We start from the raw sequence: 11,477 nt of genomic DNA, 5'->3' as shown, positions 1-11,477 counted from the left end.
TATCCTTTACTTGATGTGTAATTTTTGCCTGTATATCTCTTGGCCAGTTGTATAGTGTCTCTTCTAAAATTAACCTAAGGGTAACAATAATGCTGATGCTCTGTCAGAAGAGATTTAAAAAGATGGAAGAATATATCTTACTTAAATTCTTTTTGAGTTATTTGATACTCAATTAACTACATAAAGTGATTGAGAGAAGTGAAGTAAGGGGTAGGAGAGGAGGGTGTATAAGCCTAAATAATAAATATGTGATTAGAGAATTTATGATGCCTTCTTTAGGACATTCTACTAGAATACCAGGCTTATGCTATCTAAGTCTAATCATAAAGGGCTATTTATTAAGCACTTTTACTTTGAGGTATATAATTGTCCCTTGCTTATACTAGGTACATGTAGGCCCTTGCCTGTATTTAATATCTGTAATTTTGTTAGAATATGTGCCATCTGGAATGGAACTAGGTAGTCCCATGGAAACACAGACTTTCAAAGTTCTACTTTGCTTATTAAATGCAAGAAGCAATGGCTACTACTCAGATGGAGAACCTTAGCCATATGCTAGGACACTGAGATCCCACCCATCCAAATAGCTAGTCTGAGGAAGTCTGGAGGGATGTTCCCAGATACCTCAAGATGGGAGACTGTCCGGTGTATCACTGATCAGAACTCCATCAAAGATTTTATGGATAAAACCACATGTAAAGGAACAAGAAGATCAAAGATGTTTTTAGTTGAACATACATCAGGAACAATTGTCAAGGTACAAATTACTTTCAAGGTAGGGGAGACACCAAGAATGTGTTGGCCTTAATTATGATAGTCTTCTCTCAATATGCACTTTTTTGATGCTCCAAGAAATATTTGTTTATTCTTAGGTCATTTTCTGCACAAACCCCAAAGCCCTCATGGAAGGAGTCAAACATCAGAGTTACAGATAATTAATATTTTTAAAAAAAAATTAAAAAATGCATTTATTAATAATTTCCCTTCCTTTTATTTTATTTCTTTAATGTAATTTTTACCAAAGCATTATTCAGCTCTTGCTTATAGTGGGGCAGGGGATTGAACTTGGGTCATTGGAGCCTCAGGCATGAGAGTGATTGCATAACCATTATGCTATCTACCCTTTGTCCTTTTAATCTTTATTTATTGGGTAGAGACAGCCAGAAGTCAAGAGGGAAGGGGGTAATAGAGAGGGAGAGAGACAGAGAGACACCTGCAGCACTGCTTCACCACTCGCAAAGCCCTCCCCCTGCAGGTGGGGACTGGGGGCTCAAACCTGGGTCCTTGCACATTGTAATACATGTGCCCAACCAGGTGCACCACAACCTGGCCTCCTGACAAAGAAAGAAAGCTTCATGGAACTCATTGTGACACCTGTGTCAGTACCCCCAGCCATTGGTACTGACCAGGAGTGGGAATCTTACCTGCTCAGAGGATTCCAATGCACTGACATCATTGTTTTTTAACCAGGAGGAACAGGGGCTCCCACAGCACACATTCCACCAACTGAGCAAGAGACCACAGGCACAGAAGAGGGCACCACAGCAGGACAGTCCAATCAGGGCGCTAGGGCCACTCGACCAGGCTCTCCAGGCAGTGCCAGTGGCTCCACTGTGTCTGGATCATCTGTGGCAGGGCAACACACCAAGGCTCCATCATCCCAGGGCTCTAGCACCACTGGACCAGCACCTAATGACTCTGGAAAAACAGGGCCACCTGCAGAAAGCTCTGGGACCTCAGGCGAGCCTCAGGAAGGATGTCAGTCCACAAGCTCATCTGTCAATCAACCTCGCACCTCTCAACCAGCTGCAGTGCAGTCTAGAACCACTGGGCTATCTGTCATGGAGGCAGGAACCACAGGGCAATCCGTGCAAGACTCCAGGACCACCTGGCCTGGCTCAGCAGGCAGTAGCAGTGGACCCACTGGGGCTGGAACAGCAGGAGCAGGGCGCCAGACCACGGCTCCATCATCCCAGGGCTCTGGCACCACTGGACCATCTTTTGTTGTCTCTCAGACTTCAAGCCAGTCTAAGGAAGGATCTGAATCCACAGGCTCATCTGTCATAGGATCTGATTCCACTTCAACCTCCTTGGTGTACCCATGGGCACCACTGGCTTCTCTTCTACCCTGGTGGGCACTACTGCTTCCTCGGTGGGCATTGTCACAACCACAAGAGTTTTTCCTCAGGGATCCTCTGCTGACACAGCTCCAGGAGGTAAGCCTACACACAGTATATACAAACGTCTTTTTTTTTCCTTTACATTCTCTCTTTGGTATTTTCAGGCCATTTTGAGCTGTTAATGGATTCCTGAGTCTTCTTAAAATAATGAAGCTTTCATATTCTAAGTCAGGTCATCATATATTCATCATTTATACATCATGTTCTTTTTAGTCTTTTTTTTAAATTTCATTATTAGAAACAGAAAGAAATTGAGATGGGAGAGGGCCATAGAGGAGAGAGTCAGACACCTGCAGTTCTACTTCACCACTCGTGAAGCTTCCCACTGTAGGTATGGACTAAAGGTTTGAACCTGGGTCTTGGAGCACTGTAATATGTGTGCTCAACCAGGTGTACCACCACCTGGCTCATCAGGTTCTGGTCTTTTAATTTATCAATATATTATTTAGAAGTGTGCTAGTTGTTCTTATTTAACCCAACATTACAATGGAATTATTTTAAATGCTTGCAGATAATTCATCTACATAACAAGTTTATTTTTACCCTAACCCTTGTGATACATGCTCTTTTGTTTCCCCCTCTCTTTCAAATGGAATTCTCGAGAAATAATATTTTTAGGGTTTAATGAGGACTGAAGCTTAGGCTGTCTAGTCTCCAGTCCTGTTCTCAGCCCCTACCCTCCTCACTCCAGTGGCTGTAGGAACAATCTGGGTATAGCACGTATATCCAACCACCCTCTGCCCCTGGAACTTGCAGTACAAAAGTAATGATTAATAAATGTGACTCAGGTATTCTTCCATAAGTAGAATGTACTATCCACTCTGTTTTATGCTTAATAATAATAAGATGTAGCACAGACCTCACTTAGTTGTTGTTAAAATTCGTAGGCTCCAGCCGGCAGGGCTAGCTTCACAGGCGGGTAACAGAGACGCGGAGACAACGGCTGGGCAGGGAAGCTGTATTTCTTTATTCAGGAACAACGATTCACAAACTAAGACAAACTAATCACCAAACAGAACTCTGCTGTCTCTTTGCGGCGGCACAAGCACTCTTTCTTTTACTCTCGAACTCAGGAACTCTCTCCCTTACTCTGGAACTCAAGAACTCTCGTACTGGGGAACCCTCTCAAACTCTCGCACTCTCGAACTAGGAACCCTCTTCCTTACTCTCGAACTCAGGAACTCTCTTACTCAGGAACCCTCTCTCGGGGTTCCTTGGGGCGGGGCCAAGCAGGCCCGCGAAATTAAAAGGACTGATCCAATTCTCTTGGCGGGGGAGGGCTAGAACAAACCAGTGTAAAGCATAGGACACTTAGTAGCATGGTTCACTGTGTTATCAATACTGCAGGCTTTATTTCCCCTTTTCATTTTTGATTAATGGTGGTTACAATCTATTAAGATTACAATATGTAGGTCCATGATATACTCCTTATCACTGTTTTTTTTTTCCCCTATTTCAAACAATTAATCACTTCTGGCCTTTCCACTGCTACTCAGTAATGGTGGAGTATAGCCAAGTTTGTTACCTACCTGAGTGTATATTTGTCACACATAAACTCAACCAAGAATTAGAAATTTCAAGCTTTTTAAAAAAATTATTTATTTATTTATTCCCTTTTATTGCCCTTGTTGTTTTATTGTTGTATTTTTTATTGATGTAATTATTGTTGGATAGGACAGAGAGAAATGGGGAGAGGAGGGGAAGACAGAGAGGGGGAGAGAGAGACACCTACAGACCTGCTTCACCGCTTGTGAAGTGACTCCCCTGCAGATGGGGAACTGGGACTTGAACTGGGATCCTCACGCTGGTCCTTGCACTTGGCGTCACATGTCCTTAACCCACTGTGTTACTGCCCAACTCCTGAAATTTCAAGCTTTATTCAGGAAAATTGAGAACAGACATTTTAGTGTACATGTGTGGAGAGAGGAGAGAGAGAGAGAGAGAGAGAGAGAGAGAGAGAGAATGAGCGTGGGAGTAATTTACTGATATGTTGAGGGCCCCATGTTAGCAGAGCTAGAAAGGGAGAAACCAGGCCTGTAACAGAGCCTTATCAACTCCCAAGCCCCGCCTCCACCTTCTTTCTAAGCCATGCCCATACCTGTTGCCACTCCCATTTCCTGTGCATTCTTTACTTTTTTAACAATTTTATTTATTCACTTATTTTCCCTTTTGTTGTCCTTGTTTTTTATTGTTGTAGTTATTATTGTTGTTGATGTCATCGTTGTTAGATAGGACAGAGAGAAATGGAGAGAGGAGGGGAAGATAGAGGGGGAGGGAAAGATAGACTCCTGCAGACCTGCTTCACCACCTGGGAAGGGACTCCCCAGCAGGTGGGGAGCTGGGGCTGGAACAGGGATCCTTACACTAGTCCTTGAGCTTTGCACCACCTGTGCTTAACCTGCTGCACTACTGCCAGACTCCCCCATTCTTTCCTTCCTTCCCCACTGGCTTGGGAAACATGTTCTGGCAGTGGTGCTCCAGGGAGTGTCTATACTCTCCAGGTTCTCCCTATCCATTCTCTGACCTGAGCAGCTCTAAGGGGCAGCACACCTGAAGACACAAAGTCTGTTAATGCCCCTCCCAGAAAGTGAGAGTATCAACAATGTAACACGGGAAGCCTCTCCTTAAAACAGGGCTGTGGTCCAGGAGTGGGCGTGGTAGGTGGAGCATCTCACCTGTGGACCTGAGGTCCTAGTTTATTCCTGCCATCTCGGGTGCTACAGGGATACTGTGCCCTCTGTGTCTGTCCCTTGAGGTCCCCTTCATTAATACATATGTCACTGTAACCACAGGACTGTCATTTATACTTAAGACTCAGTTACCATTGCTATTAGAGCTGCTTCTGACCTCTGTATACTCCAGGAATCTGAGCTGTGGATGCTAGGATAGAGAGTCAGTATTCAGGGGCTGGGTGATGGTGCCTGTGGTAGAGTGCATATGTTGCTATGAACAAGGACCCCACCTGCAGGGAAGCTTCACGAGTGGTGAAGCAGGTCTGCAGGTGACTCTTGGTCTGTCTCACTCTCTATCTCCCCATCTCTCTCAATTTCTCCTTATCTATCTGCTAGCAGATCTATATGCTGAAATTTAAATATATTATTTCTTTTTTCTTTTTTTTCTTCCAGAGTTATCGTTGGGGCTTGGTGCCAACACTATGAATCCACTGCTCCTGTGGCCATTTTTTCTATTTCTTTTTAATAGGATGACAGAAATTGAGTGAGGAGGAGGAAGACAGAGAGGATGAGGGTGGGGAGCCGGGGGCTCGAACTGGTATCCTCACACTGGTCCTTGTGCTTCATACTGTTGTAAATGAAGTCCAGTTAAAATTACTTGTCAAAGCAAAAAACTAAGGACCTGAAGCAAGGCATTTATGCTTTTGCAAAAGGGTGTGCCGCCAACAGTGGCCATCAGGCAGGAGCTTATTCTCCACCACCACCCCCCTTCTCCCAACTTTTATGCTTGAATCAGAACTGTCTCCTCAACCCCTGGGCTGGGCTACAGAGCTCACAGTCTCCTCATTGTCTAAATAAGGAAAGGAGGAAGAGAGTCTGAGGGTCTCTGCTGGAGGAGTAGCAAGCACTGCAAGGAACTGACCTAAAGAATACAAAACTACTGGCCACAGGTGGTCACAGATAACAATTTGTAAAAAGAATTTTTGTACTAAACAGTCATTCTATTTGTGTTTCCTTGAAGACCTAACCATCTCTCAGTACTATGTGCGCTTAACCTGCTACACTGCTGCCCATTCCCTTATATTCTTTAAAGTATGAATTTACTTTTTCTTAGTCTCAAGCAATGGAATTCCTCCAGAACTCGTTGAATGTAAGTTGAAATTAACATTAGAAGAATATAATATGCATATCCTTCTGCATAATAGAGCTTGAAAATAATATTTCTGGGCCAGGATCATAGCTCACTTGCATAGTATGCTGCTTTGCTATATGTGCAATCCTGGTCCGAGCCTGGACCCTTTGCATTGAAAGTGTTCTCAGTGCTGTGGCTTCTCTCTGTGTGTGTCCCTCTCCCCTTCTCTGTCTGCTTCTAAAAAATAGATGTAGCATTTCTGTCTACTCCAATTGAGCATTAAAAATATCTATAGAACTATGGTCTTCTTTCCAAAGTATAATCTAATATAAGAACTGTACAAACAACTATCACAAAATTAAGAAGTTATTAAAATGTAGTATGATTCATCATTACAAATTTAGATATTAAAATGTATATTTATAAATCTATTTGTGTTTTTAAATTTCAGTGCCATCAAAACAGCCAGAAGTAACAGGTGAGAAAACATAGGACTAAAGATAACCATTTGAAAGAACTGATATGACAGGAACAGAATAGGAAACAGGATACCAAACATCAGACTTACCAGATCAGCAACACATGAATTTCAGAGTAGATGCTGGACTTTTTTCTGTTTTTTGTTTTTCCTCCAGAGCCCTGCTCAGCTCTGGCTGATGGTGGTGTGGGGGATTGAACCTGGGACCTGTGAGCCTCAAGCATGAGTCTCTTGGTATAACCATTATGCCGTCTACCCCTGTCCACTTTTTCTTTTTTTACGCCTTTTTTTTTTTAGAAATTTAAAAAAAAATATTTATTTATTTCCTTTTGTTGCCCTTGCTGTAGTTATTATTGTTGTTGTTACTGATGTCATTGTCATTGCATAGGACAGAGAGAAATCGAGAGAGAACGGGAAGACATAGAGGGGGAGACTGCTTGTGAAGTGACTCCCCTGCAGGTGGGGCTCCAACCAGGATCCTTAAGCTGGCCCACCATGTCTACTTAACCTGCTGCACTACCACCTGCTACACTACCACCTTTTTTACACCTTTTTTTAATTAAATCTTTATTTATTTGACAGAGACAGCCACAAATTGAGAGGAAGGGGGAGATAGAGGAGAGAGGAGACAGACAGACACCTACAGCATTGCTTCACCACTTGTGAAGCTTTCCCCCTGCAGGTGGGGACCAGGGGCTCGAACCCAGGTCCTTTCACACTATAACGTGTGCTCAACCAGGTGTGCCACCACCTGGCCCCTTTTTTTTACACCTTCTTACATTATAACAAAGTTGTGTTGACTTCCTTTCATAATATAAAGTCTGTACTAATTTTGTACAGTCTTCAGTGTCAATCAAATAAAGAAAATAACTCCTAAGAATATTCACATTATTTAAAATAATACTGATGTTATTTGTGACTTACTATTTCCATAAAGAAAAAATGAGATTTTATTGCAACCGACATCTCTGTTTAGTTTAAGATAGAAGTAAGCAAAAGTTTAATCTCATTTCTGGCTGATGGCTGATGCTTGGCAGTTGTGGGGTAGAGTGGAGGAATGGAATCTGGGACTTCAAAGCCTCAGGCTTAAGAGTCTCTTTGCATAAGGATTATACTGTCTGCCCCCGACCAAGTTCTTTAGAATACCTTATTTTTTGTTATTTGCCCTTTTTGCATTCTCCTAGCACTTACTGGTTGAGCTAAAAGGCTTTCATGCATGAGGCTCCAAAGTCCCCCACTACCACCACCACCAACAAGACCTGGTAAATATATATACATTTTTTACATACAAATTTGAACTCCAGAAAAGATTCCAAAAGGCTGGATTTTACTAGGAGGGAGTCATTTTCCCTTGGAGTGTGCAGAGAGAAATGTGGCAGAAGAAAGCCTTGCAGATGCTTTATGTGGGGTGACTCAGCTAGACCTCTGCTCCTCTGTCCCTCCCTGCTCCCTGGAGGACCTCTGCCTTGGGTTGCCCTTTGTGACTGTGGCAGCAAGTTCCTGTGGGAGCCCCCAGGCCCTGGCACAGCCCATGGCCTTGGCTACAGACTCTTCATCTTCCCTTGTCCTCCTTTCTCTTACTAAAACCACTTTTTAAAAATTTCTTTATTGGGGGATTCATGGTTTTCAATCGACAGTAAAATACAGTAGTCTGTCCATGCATAACATTTCTCAATTTTCCACATAACAATTCAGCCCCCACTAGATTCCTCTGCCATCATGTTCCAGGACTTAAACCCTCCCCCCCCCACCACCATAGTCTTTTAATTCTGTGCAGTACACCAACTCCTACTTTTTTATTTTTAAGTTTCATTGCTTTATTGTGAATTACATTCCCTTTTTTTTTGGATAGAGACAGAAATTGAGAGCTGAGGGAAAGAGATAGGAAGAGAGAGAGACAGAGAGATACCTGCAGCCCTGTTTACCCACTCATGAAGCTTTCCCCTTTCAGGTGGGGACCGGGGGCTTGAACCCTGCTCCTTGCACAGTACCATGTGTACTCAACCAGGTGCAACACCACCTGGCCCCACATTTTTTATTTATTTTATTTTTAAATTGCCACTAAGATATTTATTAGTGATGGAGAAAGAGGAGATGACTAGAGTATCACTCTGGCACATGCAGTGGTTTCAAACTCAGGCCTTTGTATGTGAGAGCCCAACATTATTTACTGCACTACCTCCTGGGCTTCTGGTGATTTAATACTGATTAAAAAAAAAACTATATTTGTCTTCACAACATAGTTACACATCTTGACATTGGTGATTCTAGGTAAAGTGCAGCAACCCTGTGAAGTGGAGGTGGCATGGTCCTCAGGAAGTCCCCGAAGCTGCTGCTGAGCACCATTTCTGCAGAGACTGCTAAGCTGGCAGGGGGTTTAATCAAGAAAATGACATATCATCTTATTTCTTCCCAGAAACCACTGGAAAAGGAGAAGAAGACCAAGAAGCAAAATATAAAACAGGTCATTAGAGGGGAGGAAAATCCCAATTTTAAAACTTATTCAACTAACATTTTAATAGAAAACTATATGTGAGGGACTGAGTGGTGATACACCTGGTTGAGTGCACACATTACAGTGCACAAGGACCTGGGTTTAAGCCCCTGGTCCCCACCTGCAGGAGAAAAGTTTTGCAACTGGTGAAGCAGATCTGCAGGTGTCTCTCTCTCTCTCTCTTGACTCTCTCTCTCTCTCTCCCCCTCTCCTCTCAGTTTCTATCTGTCTCTATCAAATAAAGACAAAAATATAAGTAAATAAAATAAAAAGGGGCTTGGCAGTGGTGTACTGGATTCAGCACACACATTACAGTATACAAGGACCTGAGTTCAAGCCCCTGGTCCCCACCTGCAGGAGGACAGCTTCACAAGTGGTTGAGCAGGAGGGCTGCAGGCGTCTCTCTCCCTTTCTAACAACTCCTTCCCTCTTGATTTCTGGCTGTCTCTAGCCAATAAATACATACAGATAATTAAAAAATCAGCTTTTAAAAATGAGGGAGAAAAGTTTCTTTTAAGAAAAAAAGAGACTAAAAAATTTGTACATTTCTTCTTTTGATTCTCCTATGCTCTTTCAACCAACATTACCATCTTCCCGTGATAGATCAGTGAGCCAGGTGTGTCAGTGACTGTTCCGGTGACCTGAAGGCCTGACTGACTAAGATTCTGTGTCCACAGGTTGTCCAGCTGCCCTGCCTCCGCCTCCAGGTATGTATCCTCGCTCTGAGCTGACTAGTAGGCTTCACTGGTCCTCTCAGGCCTCACCTGTCAGGAATCATCTGGTGAATGCCACTCCTGTGGGAATGTTGCTGAAAGGGAAAACCTGAGTGACTACATTTAGCTTTTTGTCCCCAAATGCACAGTGAATGTTAATCACAGATAAATAGTCAGACAAAAGAAGTGGGTTTCATGACTTGAGTGAAAATACAGCTTAACTACTGCTTCATGAAATCAGATGCTATCGACAAAAATCTTGAAAAAAAATCTCAGTGATACTTTTAAAACTAGGTAACTTATCCCCCCCACCCTTTTTAAACCCTGAATTGTAGCAAGACACATTTGTATGGTCAGAATTTAGTTAGAAAAGACAGACACCTGCATCCCTGCTTTACCATTCGCAAAGCTTTTCCCTGCAGGTGGAGACCAGGGCCTTGAACCCAGGTCCTTGCGCACAGTAGTGTGTGTGCTTAACCAGGTGGACCACTGCCTGGCCCCCTAAAGAGGACAGTTTCAACATAAGTGTTTAAAATTCACTGCTTGCCCAGAATTTGAAAACTGAGAAAGCCCTTGGAACTGATCCTTTAAGAAGTCTTGGGTGGCCTGTAGGTTTACAGAGGCAGAATTTGGACTGTAAAACAGTAAAAAGTGGTAGCTAGAAGATCTAGTGACCACTCCCGGAAGCAACCAAGAATTACCCTTTACTTAAAATTATAGAATAAGACATGGGGGCCAGGCAGTGGTGCGCCTGGTTAAACACACATTATAGTGCACAAGGACCAGGCTCCAAGCCCCTGGTCCCCACCTGCAGGGGGGAAGCTTCACAAGTGGTGAAGCAGGGCTGCAGGTGTCTCTCTGTCTCTGTAGGGGGAAAGCTTTGCCAGTGCTGCAGGTGCCTCTCTATCTCTCTCTCCCTTTTTATCTCTCCCTCCCCTCAATTTCTCTGTCTCCATTCAATAATAAAAATATTTTTAAAAGTGATTTTAAAAAGATAAAGAAAAAAATAATAAAGGGGCCTGGGCAGTAGTACACCTGGTTAAGTGCACATAGTACTAAGTATAAGAACCCAGTGAAGGATCTGGGATTGAACCCCTGGCTCCCCACTTGCAGGGGGAAGCTTCACAAGCAGTGAGGCAGGTCTGCTGGTCTCTTCCTCTCCTCTCAGTCTCTCTGATCTTTTTTTTTTATTTTTTACTTATTTAAGAAAGGAGACATTAACAAAACCATAGAATAAGAGGGGTACAATTCCCATAACCTGATCTCCACATCCCACCCCCTTCCCTGATAGCCTTCTCACTCTCTATCTCTCCGGGAGTATGGATCCAGAGTCCTTGTGGGTTGCAGAGGGTGGAAGGTCTGGCTTCTGTAATTGCTTCCCCGCTGAACATGGGCCTTGACATGGATCGATCCATACTCCCAGTCTCTCTGTTCTATCAAATAAAAATGGCCACTAGGAGCAGTGGATTTGTAGTGCAGGCACAGAGCCCTAGCAATAACCCTGGAGGTAGAAATAAAAAGAAAATTAATTAAAATAAGACATGTGCTCATGCATGCTGACTAGGATGGTTTCTTCCTGGTAGATGGGTGTCATTTATGCACCTGTGGGAGCACATACTCAGGGACTCTGAAAGCCAAGGCCAGTGGCCACTATGGCTGCCTGATCATTATCCACAAATAACCTGTTGCATGTTGCCAGATGTAACCTCCATTTTATTAACTTCATATTAACAGTGTGCCGTTGTCCACTGGGAGAAGAAAAAGTGGTGAGTATCCCATTTCTCTTTGCTTGAGTCCATACTTGCTGT

At 43.3% G+C, this 11,477-nt stretch overlaps 1 protein-coding gene across 1 annotated transcript; it reads left to right on the top strand.

Moving 5' to 3' along the window:
- The first annotated feature begins 1,501 nt into the window (after positions 1–1,501).
- LOC132536891 (apomucin-like) lies at positions 1,502–9,796 on the top strand. The gene is made up of 6 exons (XM_060186371.1): positions 1,502–2,216; positions 5,967–6,002; positions 6,436–6,462; positions 8,879–8,926; positions 9,634–9,663; positions 9,714–9,796. Exons 1-6 carry the CDS (start codon positions 2,102–2,104, stop codon positions 9,794–9,796), a joined length of 339 nt encoding a protein of 112 aa, XP_060042354.1. The 5' UTR covers positions 1,502–2,101.
- The last annotated feature ends 1,681 nt before the right edge of the window (positions 9,797–11,477 follow it).

The sequence above is a fragment of the Erinaceus europaeus genome, chromosome 2, assembly GCF_950295315.1.
Source record: "Erinaceus europaeus chromosome 2, mEriEur2.1, whole genome shotgun sequence".
In the NCBI taxonomy this organism is placed as follows: Eukaryota; Metazoa; Chordata; class Mammalia; order Eulipotyphla; family Erinaceidae; genus Erinaceus; species Erinaceus europaeus.
This window is presented reverse-complemented; position numbering and strand designations above follow the sequence as displayed.